The 23740-nt window shown below is 45.6% G+C and overlaps 1 protein-coding gene across 3 annotated transcripts in view; it reads right to left on the reverse strand.

Moving 5' to 3' along the window:
• The window catches only part of FAM120B (family with sequence similarity 120 member B), a 96615-nt gene that overhangs the window by 20228 nt on the left and 52647 nt on the right, over positions 1-23740 (reverse strand). For all 3 annotated transcript variants that reach the window (XM_070256494.1, XM_005608159.4, XM_070256495.1), the window contains exons 7-8: positions 4333-4539; positions 2836-2944 (exon numbers count right to left, since the gene is read on the reverse strand). In XM_070256494.1, coding sequence (XP_070112595.1) covers positions 2836-2944; positions 4333-4539 — 316 coding nt within the window. The remainder of the gene's footprint in view (positions 1-2835; positions 2945-4332; positions 4540-23740) is intronic.

Consider the following 23740-nt stretch of genomic DNA (forward strand, 5'->3'; position numbering starts at 1 on the left):
CACTGTCCGCGGGACCAACCATGGCTCCGCAGCCATCCTCCTCGGGCGGCTGGGTAAGGCCTCTGCCTCCCTATCACCACATTCCTACGCTGGTGGCAGAGGTGCTTTCCTAAAACCATCCTTTTGATCACATCACTTCAAAGTCCATCAAAGCTCCCCATTTGCTGTGGACAAAACAGTCACGACTTGTCAGCCTCCCTCTCATAGTCTAGTCCCTACTCACCTTCCCAGCCTTTCTCCTATTCCTGCTGGATTTACCCAAGTCTCATTACTGACAGTCTTTCAGAAACCAGACTTTTCTGCTGTCGCCTCAGCACCTTCCTTCCTCTGCAATATCCCTTTATCCACTACAAACTCAAACTCCATGAGGCTCTCAAGGCCTTGGTCAGGTGCCACTTTCCGCATCAACATTTCCACGACCTAGCCAGGATCACGGTGGCCCTTTCCTCTGTGGGTCTTGTGTGGGGCGCAGGCCAAGCTCCTATTGTACTGGGACAGTAAAGGCATCTGCACTCATCTTTCAGCTTGCTGCTGGACCGGAACCAGGAGCGCACGATGCTACCTGGTTCATCTCCAGCATCAAGAGCCTGAGTGGGTGAACTCAGAGCTCAGAGATGGAGGTAAAGAAGCAGTCTCTCAGGGCCACAGCACCTGTGCCTGGCACCCTGAGCAGTTCAGATCACTCGATGTCCTGAGCAGTTGTGGTTCACAGCAGTCAGCTCAGGAACACAAGGGGAGTGGGTAGCTTCCCAAAGCTGCACTGTGCAGCCCATGTGGCTGGAAGAGGCCAAGGTCTGGATACCTGCCATGTCCCTACAGCCCTTCCGACCTCGGAGACATGGGTAGCAAGACTACAGAATGCTGTGCTGGGGGGTCAAGAGGCCTCGGGGCTCTAGTCTGAGTTCTGCCACCAAGAACCTGCTTAATATCGGGGAAGTCACTTGGGCCTAGGTTTTCCTTCTGCAAACCGAGGGAGTGAACCATAGAACCCCAAAACTGTAATTGTGAAGAAAATGATGACCATGAGGACAAAAAGAGGAACTGTTTCTAAATAATGTAAAGTGACTCATCATATCTCTTGAAATAGTTTTCCTTGTTAACTTGGAATAATATGACAGGGTCAGCAAATTCTGCCCATCTATAGGCACCTGCCTTAGAAAGCAGTCAAGTACAGTTTCCTGAAAGGATGGGAAGTGCCTGCACTGCAGCATTAAACTAAAATGCATGGCAAGTGTGAAACCATAGGCCCCCTTCGGGGTTCGGGACAAACTGGGCACACACGCAGTCCTCTTAAGCCTGAGTGCCTGCCCTCCGAAATGCAGAGAAGGGGTTAGGCATTCAGATGCCAGTGACCATGGCTAGCTCACAAGAGCCTGCTTTCCCCCATCCACAAAGTACTGCCACCCCATCACTGCTCTCCCCCCAGTCTCACTGGTGATGGGAATCCTGCAGCACTGTACTTGCAGGGTGGACTTCTGGAGTGACATGCTGCCAAGCAGTTGAGAAAATGCTGTGCATTTATTTTGCAAGGAATAAACTTTTGCTTTGGTCTCTCCAGTTCTGCCTGTCTACATGTGGCTGGAGACAGTTTAAAGGATGGAGCAAGAGGGAGTCTGTTCCTCCTGGGAAATAGGAGAAAGAGCCTTCCTCATGTCTGGAAGTCCCTTTACTTGCCCCAAACGTGCTCCGTCAGTGGATCCACACACGGCTCCTCGTAGGAGCTGGACATGTCCCAAGGCAAACTACTGACCTCAAGACATAAAGCCTCTGGGAGTGAAATCTGCAAGGCTGACACCAAGCAGGCCTCCTTAAGACAGTCTGGTGGGTAGGAAGCTGGGGTGAGTTCTCTTATTCCATCAAGAAAAAAATAGGACTGCTACTGTTACAGGTATAGAGCCTAACCCAATGAGGACGTGAAATAATAGTTAAAATAAGCTCAGTAACAAAATAAGCTAATATATAAGATGTCCAACTTCACTGATAAACAAGGAAGCATCCAGTCAACAAGATATAGTTTTCCATCTATCCAATTAGTGAGAAAACAAATTCTTCAATGCTATCAAAGGTGCCATGAGACAGAAACTCTTATCACGGCTGGAGAAGGGATGAATTGATAAAAGGTTTCTAGGAAACAAGTTGGCAACATTCATCTAAGACCTGATTACATTTTGCTCTATAATTCTGTGAACCATGGTACACAGAAGCATTATGTAGAACAAGGACAAAGGAAGCAGCCTTAGAGCTCCAGGGGACCAGGAAGTAAGCAGGGCACAGGTTGTGGGGGTCTGTAGCCCAGCTCAAGAAGGATCCTCACCCTCCTGACTATGCTGTCAGCTAAGTGCTAAGTGGAGAAACAGGACACAGAATTGCAGAGCACAGTCACAGCCAGATAAAAGCACAGAAAAACTGCAAAGACGCCTTATCCATCAGCATGCGTTACCTTTAGGTGACAGAATTAAAGGTTATTTATATTTCCTTTTTAATTATTTCCTTTATATTCTAATTTTTTCTAATATACTTTTATTGTGAAAAAATAATAAACCCAAACTTTTGTCAAATAAACATACATTACCCAAGCAGCATCTGTACCTCAGGAAATCCTGGAAAGGAGGTTATGCACCCAGAGAAGAGTTCTTAATTATGCACTTCACAAATGAACCCTCTGAAAAATTTTTTCCTAATGGGACCAGAATTTAAACTGCTGGGTGGCGTGCTATCGTTTTAATTTTGTTTTTTTTTTCCAATTTCAATGGGCTCTTCTTGGCATTCTTTACCGATAAGCCGCACGAAACAGTTAGGGACTATCTTGGTGGAAACTGAGTAACTGAGGCCCACCTGAGTGATGTGAACGCCCGTGCTGCCTGCTGACAATGCGTCTGTTCTCCTTCATGCAGGCCTTGCATACCACAGACTTCAGGTTGTGGAATCTGGTGAGCTGAGACCTCTGCAAACAGACCAGAGGGGGCGGAGCAGCGTCAGACACGGGCAGGCACACAGGAGACACAACAGCATAGTGAGAACGGTCTCCAAAGACATGGAGCAGTTCTCCTTTAACACTGGAACCTAACAGGAGGCTCTGAGAAAATGGACATTTTCCTGAATCCCCGGGAAAGCTAACATCAGCACCTACAACTTCTCTTGTCTTCTGTAGGTTAGACAGTCAAATCTAAAAGAGTCTTCAAGTTCTGCTGTGACATCAAGGTCACCACCACACAATCTCACTAAAAAAATCTCTGCCTGTAATTACATTCTATCCTCTGTGCCTTGTTTTAAACTAGAAGGGTGACCTGACAACCACTCTGTACTTGGTCACGACATTAGCTAAAGACAGACCCACGACCACGGATTCACAGGCCGCACCGTGAGTCAGCTCCACGTTCACCTTTCCTCATGTCTACAGAAACAGGCCAGAGCAAGGAACATCTTCCTCGTTACTCTGCTTCTGCTATCTGTACATAACTTTGGCTACTTCTAAATTCCGAACACTTAAATTCCTGTGACACCCTGGATTTTGTGTGTGTGTGTGTGTGTGTGTGTGTGTGTGTGAAAGCAATGGCAACACACGACCAAACGTTTTTTATCTGACATGAAAGCTTAGAGCACTTTATCGAAACAGACAGTAGGCCCTTGGTCTTGCGCGTGCCTGTGGGTATTAAAACACACTCCAAATGAGCTTGGCCGAGGCCTGACTTGGAAATCTTCCAGGAATCGTGTAGCAATCGTACTTATAAAGCCGGAACAGCAGCCAACATCCCCAACTGAACTGTCAACCTTCAGGGAATATTTTCAAGTAATAAATCATCACTATTCCTATTGGATTAGTCTGACGTCTGCAGAAGCAACTCTGCAGGAAAGATTCATTCTTAATTCAAAAAGGGGAAAAGGAGCGAAAACACTTGAAAATTAAAACGTGTTTGACCGGGTGGGACACTGCTTCCCTCCTTCAGCAGACATTCTGGGGTCTCGAACCCACAGAAGTATCATGGCAGAAGCTATGAAATACCTCGACCCTGAAGTCTTATGGCTCCAGTCACGCGTTCCTGGCTCTCCTGAACAACACAAGCCTTTATCAGGAAAGCAGTCGTTTAAACAACGCACCAGCAGTCATAATGTTTTCTGTGTAAACTTCCAAAGCCAGGGAACATGCGCCTCCTCAGATTGGATGTTCCTGGTGAGCACATTTGTTTTCCAAAGTATACTGACCATTAGGATAGACAGCACTGCTGACCTTTCTGACGTCCAGCCAAGGTCTCTGAGTTTTCAGGCCGCCTTTGAGCCTCTGATTTCAAACATTTAAATTGTTGTTGAATGTGAAAAAACACATGAACTCACATTTTGTTCTAGGAGAACCTCCACAGCATATCCTTTTTCAGATAACAGGTACTTCTGATGAAAAAGCTTCCCGTCAAATACGTTCCAGGGCATGAAATCACTCATCCTCCAGGGGAAGCCGCATGCGCTGTTGACCAGCACCAGAGTGGTGAGGCCACGGACCAGGAGTGAGCCAAGCTGCACAGCTCTGGGGTCGACGTAATCAAGCTGCGGAAACCAGACACACACAGAATGTGAAAATGGAGCTGCACATGTGGAGGAAACAGACACTGTGGTCTCAGGGCTGCATGCTAGACCTGAGTCACAACAGACGCTGGCAAAACCACCACGGCTGTGCTGACCAGCCCAACTTCCTGAGCTCCACTGAACATGAGGGAGGGAGGGAGGGCGGGCCTCGCCAGTGAGGCTGCGTCTTCATTTGCTCACCCACCACTCAAACACCAGACATCTACCCAGGCCTGCTCTGGTTGTACAGACCACCTCTGAGCTGCAGCACAGAAGGGTCCCATCCCCACATCAAAGCTGTGGTCCACTTGAAAACGCTGTGGGATCATTCGCTTCGGGTGTACTCTCCTCTGAAAACTTTCTTTAATAAAAAGCAAAAGCAGAGGAAGAGACGCTAACAGAGTACCATTTTAGACACTGACGCTTTCACTGCATGTTTTAAAATTATACTCAGTTCTAATTATGAGAATTATTAAAAATATTTTAAATGACTACTTAAGAATAAAATGGCTTATTATCTCATAGGGTGGATGGGCTGATAATTTTTACAAATTAAGAAGTTCATACCAACAAAAAACAATTCTTTTTGTCGTCAAATCAACCTCGACGTCAAGCATTCTTACTGCTCTTGGATGGAGACATCGCCCCAACATGCTACAGAGGGGAGTCCTGCATTTGGTGAGAACCCTTACTTTCCAGTCACTCACGTTGCTGGAACTTGTAGCCTTCTTGATCACACACAAGGTGACCTGACACCTAGCAGTGTCCACACGATCGTGCTGGAGAGACAAGCTCAGCTGATTCTGTCCTCTTCTGGTTTATCTATCTATATCTGGTTTATCTCAAATTAAACAGCAGCTATTTTAAATGTCACTTCGTATTTAAAATAGTTTATAAAAGTGGAATAAATCAGGAAAAAAGTGACGGATGTTTTATCCCCTCTATAACTAAGGTTTCACTTCACTGATTAAAAGAAACTTGATCACCATCTGAAAAAATTTATGATGAACTGGGATTACTCCAGAGTTCATCTAAGGGTTAATCAAAGTGTTTGTTGTATAGCTTTTTAAATTGTCCTGAAAACATGCCTTCTTTAGGAAGAGCGACCATGGGACAGGTGCGTGGGCTGAGGTGACCCACTTGGTTAGGAGTCTCTTGCCTCCTTCCCGGGAGCTCCTCTACAGGGACCTCCGGTGAAGCCTCTGCTGGTGGCTGCTGTTCACCACATTATGTACTCCTCATGGTCATTCCTTCATCTTACTGATTTCTAACCGCATCAAGTCCTACACTTGTCTGTCCGTGCACGTTGTCTGTCTAGAACTGCACTGTCCAAGCCGGCAGCCATGTGTGACATCTGAATTTAAATTAAGTAAAATTACATACTCAGTTTCTCAGATGCACTAGCCACATCCCAATGCTCGAGGACCACACGTGACTAAGTGGCCAGCATAATAAGCACAGACATGAACTGGCCTGTCAAGACAGAGCGCTCTGTTGGACAGCTTTAGCCTAGAATTTCCTCTTTCCTCTACCTCAGGATCCTCCTTTCTGCAAACTCCAACAGGACTTGCCCTCCTCACACTGGCGGCCCGAGGGCTTATCCCGCAGAGGTGTGTTCACAGCCTGCCATGCAGGCTCTGTGAGGGTGAGATGATGGCGCCAGGACCCAGCCCAGTGTACCCCACAGCAATGCTCCTGTCAGAGAGACCAGTGGGCAATCTGTACCAACACAGACGTTGCCTATTTTCTCTGAGTGTTGGGGGCAATTCCCTAATCTGGTAGATTTTTCTGTAATAAAATCAATGTCTGCTCATCTCTTGTGTTCATCCCTTCTCTCCCTGTCCATTTTAAAGTCAATTTTAAATGAAGTATACCATCCTCTAAAGCACAGATCCTATTATGTGAACCACTTGAATTCTCACAAACAAATCATGAAACCAACACCTCGGCTGCAAAGCAAACGCTACCAGCACCACAGGAGCGCCATGCCCCTGTCACACCCAGAACCCTCGAAAGGAAAGCACTAGCAACCTCTCCAACCACAACTGGTTCTGCTTGCTTCTGAGTCTACAGAAATCAATCAGGCAGTATACACACTGTCGTCTCTAGCCGGCTTCCTTTGGTCAACACTGTCTGTGAGGTTTCCCATATTGTGAGAGCAAGTTCCTTCACTCTCTCTGCTCTGCCAGATGCCACGGCATGCCAGGGATCTGACCGGGTGCACAGGGTCTACAAATTAGTTAGGTGGTAGCTGACATCTCTCAGCAGTGTCTTCTCCCAGCCCGTGACGTGGCACATCTCTCCAGTCGGATTCTCTCAGTAACGTTTTGTGGTTGTCCGTGTAGGGACTGTATATAACTTTGTTTTTTCCTATTTCATGTGTTTCCTTTGACATTAGCATAAACTTAAAAAATTGAGGGGGTTATTTTTACTTGTGTAGAATACGTTTGGGTTGTATATCTTGACTTTGTTTCTAGCCCCTGTTAAATATACTTCTAATAGGTGCTCTTAGATTTGGATTTTCCACATACACAATCATGTCTTCTGTCAATAACAACAGTTTTATTTTTTTCATTGAAGTCCTACACCTTGTATTTCTTTCTTCTGACTTCTCTTCTGGCCAGGACTCCACTTAACAGTCATGAAAGAAGAACTCAGATTCACTCCCACTATAGAAAAAGAACTTTCAACACTTCACCACTAAGTGGGATTTCTGCTGCAGATTTTTGTAGACACTTTTTATTAGATGAAGGAAATTCCCTTCTAGTCCTAGTCTACTGAGAGTTTTTACTGTGAAGAGTTACTGATTTAACCAACTATTTCTGCTTCCATTAACAAAATCATATGCTTTTTCTCCCTTATTGTATTAATAAAGTAAATCACGCTTGTTTTCAAAGGTTAAAATCAACTTTGTATTCCAAAAATAAACCCTTGGACATCATGTATTACCAGTTTTTATATATTGCCAGATTCAATTTGCTAATATTTTGTCTGAAAGTTTGGAATTTATTTTCATGAAAAAAAAAGGTCTATAATTTTCATTGCTTATCATAGTGTTTTCCTGTGCTTCTTGATGTCTAGGAGACAGAAGATAATATTTAAAAGAGTTGTGGTTGTAAAATTTTTATTTCCCAGAACATGTTTAAAAATATTTCTCAGCCATGTTTGCCTTGTGTTTTGTTCTTTTAATTATAATGTAAGGTTTTAGAAAATAAACCATGCACTTCCTCCTCAACAAGTCTGTTAAGGAAGAGGATTATACCAAATTGGCTGAAGACATGTGGAAAACAGAATGAAGAAACCTGTAAAATGTTTAGTGAACAAGACCAATTTCCAAATTACTTATAAAACAGAGAAAACTACTAATTTAAGCTAACTTGGGTTACATGGGAAAGCAGAACATTTTCATAGGCTGTCGGATTAAAATCTGAGGCTCTGAGGTTATCTTATCTTTCCAGCAATAGAGACAGTCACAAGTTCTGGAATTCCCAGAAGCGGCATTTAGGGGATGTCCTGGGAGCCCACGTAATCAAGGCAAAAGGCTGGCCCTAGATACGGGCTCTGAATCGCCAGTGAACAAGGACCAGTTCCACGTGGCTATAAGGTACGGCCTTACAAACAAAATTCATAAATAAACGAAGCTGTATTTTGGAAATAGGATTTAAGGTGCTTTGTAATAAAGACAAGGAAAAACTGAGTGCTTCCTGCTGAGGTAATGGAGTATCTGATGGGGACACAGAAACTAGAAAAACCAGTTCTAATTTCTCAAAGCCTCACAGTAAATATTTAACAGTAAACAGCTCAACTGTGTGGTGTTTATATGCTAAGGAAGGTTCATTTACTGGGGTTTATTGGCAGTTACGTAAAGTGATACTTCTATGAAACAAAACTACTACTCTTGACACTCTGAAACCCCTAGTCAACCTGACCCAAGTCTCAGATACTGCCTCACCAGGGCAACTGTTCCGTAAGCAGGTGGAAATCCAAGCAGGCAGCGAGCACACTATTAAGCACATCGCTGTTCACTAGTAAACAAATCAACCAAAACAAATGTGAGTTTCTTTGGTCTGAAAGGCCTGGTTAGACTTCAGAGGTTCTACATGGAAGTCCTCCCTTGGTTAGGGGTCTTCTGGCTGCAGTTAGGCACCACTGTACCCAAGAGCCCTCAAGGAGACTGTCCTGAGCCACGACGGGCAGGTGCACGATGAACGGAGGGCTCTGGTCCAGCTCTCCCCATGTCCAGCTGCTACACAGCCTCCCTGAGCCGAGACAGAGGAGTCCAAGGTCCTGTGTGAAAGTTTGTTAGAACGGTTCAAGAGGGGAGAGACCCTTTAAAATAGGGCTGACCGTCTGCTCAGCTGCACTGCGCTTAAGACTATACCCTCAGAGACGTCTCATGTTGTACTAGCTATCTTCCTTGTCCTTTCTCTTGATATCGTTCATTCTGAAAGGAAAACTTTTACTGCTGAAGAACACTGGCTAGCACAGGACCACCTGTGTGAGGCATACTCTGATCGCCAGACTCTCCCTGTCTTCAACAGGGGTACGCACAAAATCTAGAAAATACTTGTGGCTTGAGTCAAACACTAATTTTCCTCTGTAGCCTTGCAGCATCACGAACTTTAACTTCCAAACCTTCCGCCTCTGTCCAGTGCAGCATCCTGTGGTGAAACGAGGTATGTGATGGTGGTTACCAGGCACTGGAACACTATGAAAGTCACCAATAAAAACATCAAGGTCTGCATCAGAGCAACAGTTACCCATTACACGGCTCTTGTTTTCAGCAAGGAAAACAAAAATTCCTTTTCTCTTGTGCACGTTCTTATCCATTTTTATTCCACATCTTTAATCCAGGCAAAAGTAAATTGTGTTGAGATACATTCCTAGAATTTAAATGGACACGTGCAAAGAAGAAAAGGGGAAGAAAGTAAAATGAACTAAATGAGAAACTGGTAAGAGCTGCTCGGAGCAGGACAGGAGCCCCTGCCTGCAGGATCGGGGCTGAGGCACAAGGGCCCTTGTACAGGACCTGGGCTGGCCGCAGCACCACATAACATCCCTAAAATGTCCACAATACACAGTGGAAACAACAGCAAGTTTTCTGAACTTGGCTTCAGAGAAATAAAATCTCCACCTGACCCAAGACACTGTGCTGTCTCAGGTGTGCAGGTGTGCTTCTTCGGCTCCAGCTGGCACGCCCACCAACTGTAACGTTCTTATTTGCAGTCTGATGTTGCACGGGCACTAAGGAGACAGCCTTTGAATATGTGTAATTTCCAATCTAATGCTGACCTATAGCTAAGGTTGGGAACTGATGACTACAGACAACAAACAGGACAAACAAGTTCTCCTACATTTCTTTCTGACGGCTGATAGAGAAGACTCAAGAGAAAAGATGAGAAAGGGCGGCTTGGTGTAAAGGTGTGTAGATGTGGAAAAGTTTTACGTGAAAGAGAAGCATGTACGTTTTGCGGGGTGGAGCCTCCTCTTCCCAAGGTGTTGCCGCCATCCTCACCACTGCAGACCCAGGTCTTTGCCCTGGACCTCCCTCCAGACTCAGAGCCAGCTGAGGATACACATTTCCACCTGGATGCCCCACATATGTCCTATGGCTTCAAAAGCAGGCTTATGAGGGTACAAAATTTCAGATATGCAAGATGAATAAGTTCTGGAGACCTGCTGTACGGTATGGTGACCGTGGAACAGTGCTATCCTGCGTACTTGACATTTGCTAAGAAGGCAGATGCTAAGTGTTCTCACCACTGGCACACAGGCAAAAGATGATTATGTGAGATGATGGATATGTTAATTATCTTGATTGTGCTGGTAATTTCACGACGTATTTGTTGTTAGTGCCACTGAGTTGATTGTGACTCCTAGTGACCCTGTGTACAGCAGAGCAGAACCCTGCCCAGTCATCCTCTCACCTTCCGGTGCTACAGCAGACAATACTCCACTGTTATTCACAGGACTTTCAGAACCAAGTTTTTCGGAAGTGGGTGGCCAGGTCTTTTGTTCTAGTCTTAGTCTGGAAGCTCCACTGAAACCTGTCCACCATGGGTGACCCTGCTGGTATTTGAAATACCGGTGCATAGCTTTCAGCATCACAGCAATATGCAGCTGCCAGAGAATGACAACTGACAGAAGGGTGGTGTGGTTCCCTGTGGGCTGCAGTAGTGAGAGCACTGAATCTTAACCACTAGACCACCAAGGCTGGCTATGTATACAGATATCAAATCATCAAGTTGTACATCTTAAATATATACAATATAAAAAAGTAAATAAGATGAGCAAATTCCTAAGTAATGAGGGAAATTCACACTGAAGGGAGACGCTGGGCAAAGCACTCGTGCAGCAAGTCCTCTTATCGTGGGTGTGGGCACAGGCTTTCTGAAGGGTGATTTAGCACTTGCCCCTCAGCTCAGCAAATCCGCTTCTCAGTGTCTCCTGAAGGGACCCCCCCCAAGGAGACCTGCACAGTGGTGGCTGTCACAGCAGCCTGTAAAAGCACCCCACTGGAAACAGGCTAGATGTCCAGGAATAGGGAGATGGATAAACCCCATGGGACATCCGTACATGCGTATGCTCTGCAGCAATTACAAGGACTGAGGAGGAAGCGGGTGGAGACGGCTGGTTTTGGGAGCCGTGTGTCCACAGGAGTGCAGGTTCTGCTGGAAGCACCTGGATCTGGAGTCTGGAAGATGTGTTTTGCTGACATTTCCTGCCCTGCTCTGCTTCTCCCACCTCCCTACCTGTCCCCGTCGACCCCAAATCTAACTGCTGGGAGTGGGGAGAACGGAGAAAAGAAGCACTGAAGATAGTTTGAGATTTGAGCTTTTAAAGGAAAAAGATTGAGTCTTGGAGCCAAAATGAGGGAACAGAGACAGGAAACCAGGGCATCGGGGGGCAGTGAGATCATGGGAGGCTGCCTGCAGAGCCAGGGCATTAGCACGGCCGAGCCCCGTCACTGGGAGACACACAGCCAGTCCATGTTCACAGGACATTTGATAACTCAGCTCTCTATGTTAAATGCACATACTACTAAAACGCTCCTTTTTTTAATATAATAAACCTGTTGTTTGCATAGCACAAGTATTACTATTCTCATTTTATAGAGAAATATCAAACTCCTAACCCTGTGAACCCTAAGCTTGTGGGAACAGGCCAAGGGAGTCCTTAGATTTACTTTTATTGTATTACATTTTTAAAATGAGAATGCATTCATGTATTTCTTATGTAATAAAAACTAAATAATTTTAAAAGTTTAAAAAGAGATAGCTAAAACAGTCTGTGAAGATACATTTCTATTTGTATCATTTCCATTATTTTTGTTTAACAGCTAGTATTTTTATTTTCTAATAAAAAATTCTTAAAAGTGAAAAAAAAAAAGTAGGCTCATGAAAATTTCTACCCGTGCCTCCAACCTCACTGCACATCACGGCAGCACTTCCATTCTCCTGCCTCGTCACATATCATGGCAGCACCTTCATCCTCGCAGGAAGCCCTGCCTGAAGGAAGGACTACTTCAGGGACTCAAAGCCACTGTGAAATTGCACAGTTATGTTTGTAAGTGTGAAGCCATAGAAAGAAACCTGGTTTAAAAGAAAGGTAATGCCTAATTTTACAAAGGGTGCAGGGAGATCCTGTTGGCACTACTGACCATAACCCCATTCCTCCCTCACTGCCCTGTCCTTTAGCCCCGTAAGACATTCCACAATCAACACTCAGGGACAGGAGCGGGCAGAGCTGTCACATTCTGGCTTCTGATTTTCAAAAGCCTACCCCCCAGAGAATGTCAAAGACCTCAGACTTGCCACAGATGTGAAGAGTCGGAGCAAGAGCAAGCAGACAGAGGCCTGAGGGAGGAAGGAGGAAGACAGCACCCAGGAGCAAAGGAATTCTGAGCCCTGCAGATCACAGAACCCTCAGTCAGTGAGTGAGCTCTGTTCCTGGTCAGCTGGAGCCCCAAGAAGACACTTGCAAGGGTGTCTAAATTTCGCTGGCCCAGCTAGTGTGGGAGCAGCAGGGGACAGTGGGCCCCCAATGGAGGCAAGAGGGGTTGGGGGAGCTGAGTTCTCCACTAGTAGAGAGGGGGGCACAGAGAGCAGGACAAGGATGTCTTGGGTGCCCACCCCCACACAACCCAGGGTACCTTTCTGCCAACTTGTGGAATGAGGTTTGAAAAAGAAATTACATTGCTATCAAAAAAGAAAGGTAAAATTGAAATTATATCCTGAGACCTCTTGCTAACATAGAAAAATAAATTTTATTTGAAAAGATCTTTTTATTTGAAAAGATTCTTATTCATGAAGACAAAATACATCTACCAGGACCACAGCATAAAATAAGTATAGTGATTTATAGAAGTTTTTAGCAAACTGACAATTGTTTGAGTACCTACAAGACAAAAAGGGTTCATGGAAGTTATAAAAGACTTGATTTCCACCCCCAAGTACCTAAGGATGTATTTGATTCACTTAAACAAATACTAGTTGAGTAACTGCTAAGTTGCCAGAAAGTGTAGGTAGTATAGAAATTACACAAAGAGGAATGAAGCAGAGTGTCCACTCTGGAAAAACCCGCAGGCCAAGGAGACAAAGGACAACACAAACGAGAAGAGAAGGTAACAGTGTCCAGGAGCAGCAAGTAGGAGACACTTGCAGAGCAAGGTGGGGAACAGGGCTCTAACACGTGTCCAGCCACACCAAAAAGGCACCACATGGCACATCTGTTTACTTGCCAAATCAGGTATTTATAGAAAGGAAACAGATCACTTTGGGGAAGGCTTAAAGAGAAGGCAGTGAGGGCTGGGTCTTGGAGGGCCTGCAGGACAGGGAGGGGGGACAGACTCAGACCTCAGAGGGCCTGGAAGGCTGGACTGCTTTGAAGAGTGAAGATTCTGAGCATGAAAATCTTGAGTCTATCCCTGGGGTATGAGTGGCCTGGAGAGGGGAGACCAGAGGCTAGAGAGCAGTTTCAAAGTCCGGGTGATGAATTCCTCAAACACACACCCCTGCCTGCCACAGGCAAGTCAGTTGTTAAGCGTCTGGTCGGGGAGAGACCCGGTTCTGGACCGGGGAGGGCTGGGCAGGTCGGGAGCCAGAGATCTCCTGAGAACTTTCAGTGAGGCATCCCACCTGCTCAGTCGCTGCCCCAAGACCAACACGTGCTCACTTAACAACGGGAGGCCACCAGCCCTCTCCCAGGTGGCATGCCAAAACTTCTGAGCACAGCTGCCGGGGTCTGCCCAGCACCCCGACTACTGAGAACAGCTATTTTTCTTAGGCTTCTCTGGGCCAGGAGAAGCTTCTCACTGAAGCACCAGAAATGGAAGCAGCGAGTGGTGCAGGGCTAAGGGCCGGCAGCGGGGCATCGCCGGCCCCACGACTCACAGCTCACTCTCCTCACAAGAGCCCTTTCCAGTTCCCTCCTCATGCTCTCCAACTAGGTTCTCCATTTACCACCTTTTATGAAGTTCCTTCATAAACATTCTTGCTGACCCACAGAGCTTGCAGTTTCTGAACCAAGTATCAGGACCTGTTGTACGACGTGTGTAACTGTAATTGTGAGGACAGCGGGAAAATAAGTGAAAGTGGGAACACGCTGCCAAACCCAGGGGCGGGCTTACTGCACACTCAGTTCCAGGTGCACAACGCCCTCTTCCTTCCCAAAGTCACTCAAAGATGTTCTGCCTGTGGAAGCTGTGGAAAAGCATTTGAAAGTTGTATATAAGGAATACACGGGAGAATAACAGTGAGGAAAATATGGAAACCAGGTTTTTTACAACAGTTTTCTTGGCCCTTGTGTTTATCTTATTGGATCTGTCTGGGGGACTCATCTTCTGTGTTTATGTATCAACTTAAAGCATCTAGGAAAACTTTCAATAGAGTCTAATTCTAGAGTCTAAGTCTACTCATTCATTCATCAACTTTTTGAGTACTTAATAATGACAGCATTTTTCTAAATATCTGAGTATCTATTTACACAATCCTGTATTTCTGTGGCTATTTCAGTAATTTAGTCAGTAAAGAGCTTTATTTTGATGTGCTATAAAAATGTCAGCTCAATAGTCCTCAGAACATTCTGAGTTTATCTGCAGGATTTAAAGTGTTTGATTTGGAAGGCGAGATTCGCCAGCAAGGTGAATATGAAGTAAAGATCTTTTAATGGAGGATTTCTGCATTTGTTTTTCACATGTGATGCGCTTGCTTGTCACTCTGGAGGTGCCTGGATGTTTGAGGAGATGACGTGGAGCAATGAGAATAGTGGGGGGATCTCAGGACCCCGGCTTGTTAGTGTGGCTCCGACACACGTGGGTGCCTTGAGCCCAGCACATCACTCTCCTACCTGAGCCTAAGGCACAGGAGCTTAGACTGCGCTGTCTTGAAGGTCCCACTGCATTCCGACTCCATGGACAGTATTACCTTCAGTATTAAAACTTACTAAGCACCTGATATTTGTACTGCACTCAACAGGCAATATAGAGCATCCAACAATGAGTAAGCCGCTGTCCTTGACCCCTAGAGACCCCCAAACACAGGCTTCACCACGGGGTGGGGTGTGTTGGAGAATTAGGTAGAGCTGGACTCAAGAGTCAGGGAATGTGCATCTTCACTTCAGCTCCCTCAAGGAACCTCTGCCAAGACACTCATCTTCACGTCATGAAGCATTACTCTTCTTTGATTTTTCCCTAACCACTTAAAAATGTAAAAAACATTCTGAGCTCATAGGCCCTACAAAAGTAGATGACAGGCTGGATTTGGTTTAAGGGCTGCAGTTTGCCAACCCCTGGTTTAAGCTTTTGACAGAGTGATAGCATCATTTAAAGTCTCATTAACTTTAATTTGTAGCAAGATAAAGATATGATTTGGAGATAAACGGCATAGAATTATTTTATTTTAAATTTCTATTGATGAGCTTTACGGCTTCTCTATAACCTTAAAAAGAAAAATTTGTTTAAAGTCAGAATTGTCAAAATTCATAACAAACTTAAAAGTTACTTGTTCCAGGTTTACAGAACTGTTTTTGGACCTCTTCTGATATAAAGGAGAAGAAGAGTGACGCAGTATGGGCTGGGCTCGTTCTTCTCCCAAGGGTCTGCAAGCTCACCTATGGGAGTGGAATGCCCTGCATGAGCTCTGTGCTCTGACACACGTCCTTATCAACCAGACTACAAGACGAATGAAGGCCCAATGGCACTGTTTATTTTACAGAGTTATTCCAACAAGTTACCTGTGTGTGCAAAATGCTTTTTCAAAAGCCTGCAATTTGAGAGCACTCCTTGCCATGGTCGTTTATTTTTCAGAAGTTTTACGCCTTGGTAGGACCATTGCAAACCCCCCTTCATCGCATCAGAGCTCAGGTCTCATGCTGAGGCCTCTCTGTGCAGAAGCCCTGAGCAGGCTGGCTCTCTGAGCCCCCACCCCACCACCTGTCTCATCTGTGAAGCTCACCCTCCTGTCAGGGGAACAATGGGCTTCCTGACAGGTGCAAGCAGCCAGGAGTGCATGAAGGCAGGTGTGTGCACCTCTGTCCCCGACTCCTCACCCCAGCAACACCTGCCATTCCAAGCACAGGTCACCACCAGGCTCACACCACTTCCTAACCTTCCCCTTTTGCAATCGCCACTTTCAAGTCCATAAAAATACCTCTACTTTATGAGCAAGTGGAGACTCTGGTAAGGAAATTGTTGGGTGGCTAATCAACCCAGGAGAAATGTCAGCCCTTCTCTGTTAGAATGCAACCAGCTTCCACCATCCACATTGCACCTCTCAGCCCCCGTACCTGATCCCTCCCTACCTGAGGTCTCATCTGCTAAGTTTACTCCACCTTCAGCCAGTAAGAATCTAACTCCTAATAGAAGTAATTTAGTGCCCCTTCCGACCAGCTGCAGAGGCTCTATTTTATCCTGGAAACCTGGACTCTCTGCATATCACTGATGCCAGCACTTGACTGAATCTACATTTTGCTTATTCATTTATTCATCAATTCCTTAATTGATTTAGGCCACAAGCATTTTCCCCAGGGACCAAGAGATGGACCATTGCCATTATCATACCAAAGAACTTACTGTTCCTTTGCTGGAAACAGATCCTTTGATTCATTAGTCACTCCTTTATTTCTAAGCACGCACTTATTTTACCAAAACTGCTAAGAGTCTGTCACAAATCACTCCATCAAACAGTGACGACAGGAAAACACTTGAAAGAACTCAACAGTGAGACACTCCTGAAGTTCTGATGGGCTCCACAGAGCATGCATGCTTCTTTTCCACCATCTGCCCAGAGAGACAGCCCCTGCACCCAGCTGTCCCGTAAGCTTTGCAGGCACGTTGCTCTCACATCACTCTGCTCTGGCCAACAACTCTTTGATGTGAAGTCACTCCTGAGGAGGAATATATCTCATGAATGGAAAATATCAGAGATATACTCCATATTATAAAATATACCTTTTTTGGGCAGTTCTTTCCTCCACGGGTTCATGATCTGGCCCCCATTATCATTTAAAACACTGCTTGAAACCTCTTTTTTCAGATGCACATTATTCAAGAAAAAGGAAAAAAATCAAAGGATGAAGTCTAAGACCCAAGTCAGAATCAGAAAATCACCTCCTGAAATATTAAAACGCCACATTTCTTTATTTCTCTTTTCCTGTTAAACATCAGACTGGGCTCCAGCGGGATGACAGCCCCGTGTTAACTACAGATGGCACATAGGTAAAATTGCACGCTGCAGATCTGCTCCTTAGAGATCTTCAGTCACTGCTGCAGGGCACTTCACCAAGCATGGCTGGGCACTATTATGGGTGCTGGGGGATTACAAAAAGAATAAGATATCGTCCAAGCCCTGAGGAGCACACAACTTAGTTGTGGAAACAAATCTCTCACATACAAAATAATTGTAAAATAGTGCAAAGCAAATTATTACATAGTTTTAAAAAGCCAAGAACACATGCTGTAGACCATAAATGCTGTCCTTGGTAAGGCAAGAACACAATCTAGGAGACCAATGAGAAAATGGACACTGGCATTTCTTCTGCCACTGTCCTTCAGAAATTCCCAAATTCAGCCTGAATCCCCATCCTCCACATTCAGATGTAACCACAGAGATATAAGTCTCCTATTAGCTCTGGCTTATAATATTTTGGTCTCAGAAAATCCAAATGGCTGCAAAGTGTGAATAGCTTCACAGAACAAACATATATATTCAATTCAACAAGAGCAAGGTATCAGGCAGGAGCTGCAGGAGACAGGAAATAGTGTGGGGTTGCCCCAACGGGCTAAGACAGAACTCTGTCCCAGGCACTCCTTCTCTGCCTCTTCTGCTCCATCCTCTCCTTCCCGAACTTTGATACTGTAAACTTTTCTTTTCAACCCAGAAGCGAATCAAGCAAATCCACTGCACAGCCATTCACACCCACACGTGCAGAGGGGCCTCAGCTCCCGCAGTTCCGCTTTGCCCACCAGGACCACAAGCCAGCAGCATTTCTAGGCAATACAGTGGTTAAGTTACAAGTTGCCAGTTACTTGAAGAGGCCAGCCAGGGAGGGAGGGAGGGGCCTCCTGCATCTCCCTTTCTGCAGTGCCAGCCCCTGGAGCGCTGACTGGCAACCCCAGTCCCAGGGCATTCCAATCCCACAGTCAGCTCCAACTCTGCTAGGAACTCTGTGTAGAAGTGCCAGAGGCAGAGGGAACTTTGCAAAGGCAGGGCTTTCTCAGATGGGGCCTGGATTGACACAACCACTCTGCTGAACCACAAACTCTACCCATGTCAGCAGATGAGGTTGCACACTTAAGTTTTAGGTATCAATTTAATCCACACGGGTTGGCAGGGTGCTAGGCCCTGGAAAACAAAGAGGAGCAAAAAACACTGTCCCTCCTTTTAAAAAGGAAGGAGATCATGAAAATACATAAATGGGACAGGCAGGCTTTGAACAGCAGGTTCTCACCATAACAACATGCCCTGAGCTCCACTCCAGACCTACCAAAGCTGGTGGTCTTGGGTGAGGCCTCAGCAGCACATCTGGAAAAAGGTCTAGAATGTGAAAGGTGTTACTTAACATATACGAATAAAAGATGCAGCGCAGACTCGAAGGAGGCGAGGTCAGGGCAGAAGGTGATGCCCACTAGAGTTGGCAACTGGGCATTTCAGAACCTTTGCTTCAGCATCTCAGGTGATGGTGGGACAGAGCTCTCACTGGAAGGGGCCAAATGAGAAGAAATGAAGCAGAGAGGGTAAATGTGCAGGATGTCCCCTGCAGCTTCCTCTGAAGAACAGAGAAGGGTGATAGATTTAGTGGAAATCTTCGTTGCAGGAGAAGTTTGTGGTTTTTTCAGTGACAGACACCTGAATTTATCAACAAGGGAACAGAGCTAGTGGAAAACATGAAGTTAAAGACAGAGGATGAAGGTGAAGATAAAAGAGAGAGAGAGAGGGACTAACTCACACAGCAAACCCCCAAGGAGGGATGGGGGCACGGGTTCCAGGCCCAGGTGGGGACAGGGCTTGCCACGAGGCCTGAGGGCTCAGAGCACCACCCACATTTGTAGTGTATAGTAAAGCTGACTCATTTAAGTGAGCTTCCAAATTATTTCTGTAATTTTTACAACTGAAATTATTAAAGTATGAAAGTTTAAAATTCACATACAGCACAAGGAGTTAATGAAGACATAATGAGAATCTTTAAGTTAAAGATGGCTGTTTTAACTCACATAATAGAGACCCAGCAAGAAAATAACAAAGAGGTTCATGTTTAACACACTTGGTACGATCTCACTGTGAGAACGCCACGATCAGCTGGTGTAATCAGCTATCCCAGTGAAGTTGCCACTGAGTGCCGAGAACACACAGGATTGTAAGAAAGTAAAAAGTGGGCTTCAGGCCTTGCCTGAGGCCTCCACAGAATGTGTTAACCAAGAGCTGCTGCTAGCAAGAACAATGATTATTAAGCTTCATGCTCCAGCCATAAAGAGCGCACAGGTAGCTCCCCCAGCTGAGCACTCCTGCTCCAGCATTGACCAGCCCGTGCTCCTTCTGCACACGGAGAACACACTGGTGCTGGTGTAATTCACTCTGCACACCCACAACACCCACAATAACGGCATGGGCCCCAACAGTCCTGTGTCTAGTAAATCTCAAAAAGTCCTCGCAGTGGCAATAAAACAGAATGCTTACCACACGTCACTTTCTAACGTGGTATGGCTTGAATTTCATAACAAAATTTTCCCTTCCATTAACTTCTATTTCTTTTCCTTTTAATTCCCCAACCAAAAATGAGCAAGGGCTGTCCAGTGAGTGCGGTGAGTACCAGAAAAGGCAGGGGCCACCGAAGGAAAGCACGAGCCTCTGACGCTGCTCAGACAGCTCCCTGAGCCCTCAGAAGGGGAGAGAGGAATGGGAGTGTGCTCAGTGGGAGCCTTCCGTCTGGAGGGAGGCTGGGGTCAAAGCCAGTGGCGGCCGGGATTGAGGGAGGCAGGGTTGTTGGTTTCAGGGATCCACTGATGGACAAAGAAAGCTACAGCAGTTTTTTTAGGCTCTTCCTCCAAAAAAGAGAGGAAGTGAAAACATAAAGTACCCCCGACTCTGGGAGGGGACTAGACAGCTTCTGCATGGGCTGTCTGAGCGCAGACACCAAGGCTTGGAGGCGCTCTGTTTGGCTCACCATGATGACAGTCCTAATGTCGTACTTTTTATAGAGAACTTTACCAAACACTCCGGGCATGCGCCCGAGTGACAAAACACTGCGGGGTGAGCACGGTAGCTATTTCTACCGCTTTACATCCTAGACAAGCACAAGGTATGCCCAAGTTAGAAGCTACTGTGCATAGAACAGAGGTGTGAGTCAGGATTCTTGGAGGCCCAGGACTGCTGCCATCATGACACGAGGGACAGGAACTGGGGACAGATCGGTGAGTGTCCACAGGAACACATATGTCACAACATGTGACATGAGACACGTGATCACTCCTCTACCCTAGGAAACCCATCTTCAGTGACAAGACAGAAGAATCCCAGAGTCCCCTTCCCCCTCAAAGCTGCTTAAAGGGGGAGACTCACAAGCTACTTATCCATCTCTAGTTCAGCCTGTGGCTTAACTGACTTTCCCTCCTAACGATGCAGAGATTCTAACTTAAATTATGGGTATCTCTATCGATACGTGTGTGTTTTCACATGGGCTATAAGTGTGAGCTATTGAAGGCACAATCAACAGCCCACGTGCTCTAGAACTGCAAGCTGCACACACACACTGACAGACACTCAGAGACGGAACCAGCAGTCAGAGAGGACAAGGCTACAGCTGGGAAGGAAGGACTGGGATGTTTCACTGACAGCTCGGCTCCTCACATGTGCTCTCGGTATCAGTGAGACTGGCATCTGTCAACTGTGTGCATTATAAAAGAAGGCCAGATTTTTGTTTTTTCAAAAATTAAAATTAATATGGCTTTCCTTCTTTTTTCTTTTTTCATAGAATTACTGCAGACTAAGCGTTCTTATAGCCCTTGATTTCATATATAGCAGACTTCTATACCTGTAAATGAATGTGTGTATATATAAACATGTGATATAATCTTTACATACATAATCCAATCACCCGGATTTTTAACAAATATGTAAATAGATGTATTGTTTTAAAGCTACATTTGAGCTGTTAGGACAAGAAAAATAATTCTGGGTAAAAAACTAACAGGGCATTTAAAAAATTCCCTGTGAGCACACTGAGCAGGGACGCCAGGCCCAACAGCCATGTGGCTCCAGAGCTGGTGGTGAAGACAAGGGGCCTGGAACCAAAGCCACAGCGAACTCCCAGACAACACACTCCTCAGCAGCCAGAAGGGACCCAGACCCTGGGTGAGACCCTGTCCTGCCCTTTCCTGGCACCTCCACAATCAAGCTGGGGAGCCAGATGGGACAGCCCTGGGCTGATGAGCAGGCAACTGAAATCATGTTTTCAGTGCCACGGTGGGTGGGGAAAAGCACCTCCCTCCTCCTAGGACCTTCCCACAGCGGCTGTGGTGCCCAGTGGAGCACTCTTCACCTGGAGAACGAGCCGCCTGGTCGCGGCACTCAGGAGGGGCACAGATGAGTAATGGCGGCACAGGTCCCGCTTTTGCTGGAAAGCCAGAACGAGGGGAAGGTGACTGGTCTGTGTAGAGATGCCACAGCTGGCAAGTGGAAGGCCCAAGAGAGACGGCGGGATGGCACATGCTCATGTTCAAGTCTAACGTGTGCCTTCCCTGAGGTCTCCTCGCCTGAGGAACAAGGTCTTTCTCAAGGAAAGGGCAGAGGTGAGAACACTGGTCAGGCATCAAGAGCCCTCACTCCACTCGGGCTCTGCCAGTAACAAGGTGTGGGTAACATGGCGCAGTCGGTGTTGATGAGGAGAGAGCATCCAGGCGCAAGCACATACGGCACCCCCTTACTTTACAAAAGGGAGGAGTTTCGTTCTGCTGCACATTCCTAAGAACTGTTCAAGGTCATGCAGCCAGCAAGTGACAGCCCAGTGCATGACCCTGGATTCCAGGTGGTTCTGCTGCCTACACTGCCTCAGTTTCCCCATCCGTACAAAAAAGCAGGAGATGGCATGACCTCCAACTTCCTTTCTCCTTCTGTGTGGCTGTTTCCTTTTATTGGGAGGGAAGAAGAGAGGAGGTGAGGGTCCCGGGCTACAATGCGAGTAGCTTAGCAGCTGCTAAGAAACTGGCAGGCACAGAGTAGGAGGACAGGGGTCTGGAAGGAAGGCCATGTGGTTGGGGCTACAGCCTAGTATTAAGAATTAGTATTAACCTACTAGTAAACCAAAATTCACTTCTCCCTTTCTTTCTTTCTTTCTTTCCTTTTGCTGAGGAAGATTAGGCCTGAGCTAACATCCATGCCACTCTTCCTCCACATTATATGTGGGTCACTGCCACAGCATGGCTGACAACCGGTGTGTAGGTTGGCACCCAGGATCCAAACCTGCCAACCAGGGCTACTGAAGCAGAGCGCGCCAAACTTAACCATTACACCACAGGGCCAGCCCCAAAACTCACTTTTTAAATTGTGTTTTGCCAAAGGGAGGAAGAAATAACAGCTGTTCATACTCAATGGCGAAGAGGTAACAGCATACCCAATAGCGAAAAGCTGAAAGTTTTTCCTCTAATATCAGGAACAAGAAAAGGATGCCCACTCTCACCACTTTTATTCAACATAGTACTGGAAGTCCTAGCCAGAGCAATTAGGCAAGAATAGGAAATAAAAGACATCCAAATTGGAAAAGAAGTAAAATTATCACTATTTGTGGATGACATGATATTACACATAGAAAACCCTAAGTACTCTACCAAAAAACTATTAAGAATTAATAAACGAATTCAGTAAAGTTGCAGGATATAAAATCAATACACAGAAATCTGTTTCATTTCATACGCTAATAACAAACTATCAGAGAAATTAAGAAAAAAAATTCCATTTACAATTGTATCAAAAAGAATAAAATACTTAGGAATAAATTTAACCAAGGAAGTGAAAGACCTGTACACTTGAAACTATAAGGCAATGATGAAAGAAACTGAAGACACAAATAAATGGGAAGATTTCTGTGTTCATAGATTGAAAGAATTAATATTGTCAAAATGTCCATCTACAAATTCAATGCAATCCCTATCAAAATTCCAATGGCATTTTTCCCAGAAATAGAACAAACAATCCAAAAATTGGCGTGAAACCACAAAGGATCCCCACAGCCAAAGCAATCTTGAGAAAGAACAAGGTTGGAGGCATCATGCTCCTTGATTTCAAACTATATTAGAAAGCTACAGTGATCAGAACAGTATGGCACTGGTACAAACACAGACATACAGATCAATGGAACAGAACAGAGAGCTCAGAAATCAACCCATGAATATAAGGTCAATTAATTTATGACAAAAGAACCAAGACTATATTACGGGGAAAGGGCAGTCTCTTGAATAAATGGCACTGGGGAAACAGGACAGCCATATGCAAAAGAATAAAACTGAACCTCTATCTTACTCCACATACACAAAAATAAACTCAAAATGGATTAAAGACTTGAACGTAGGACCTGAAACCATAAAACTCCTGGAAGAAAACATAGACGGTAAGCTCTATGACGTGACTTTTTTAGATCTGACACCAAAAGTATAGGCAACAAAAGCAAAATAAACAAGAAAAGCAAAAATAAA

Source organism: Equus caballus, chromosome 31, assembly GCF_041296265.1.
Source record: "Equus caballus isolate H_3958 breed thoroughbred chromosome 31, TB-T2T, whole genome shotgun sequence".
Lineage (NCBI taxonomy): Eukaryota > Metazoa > Chordata > Mammalia > Perissodactyla > Equidae > Equus > Equus caballus.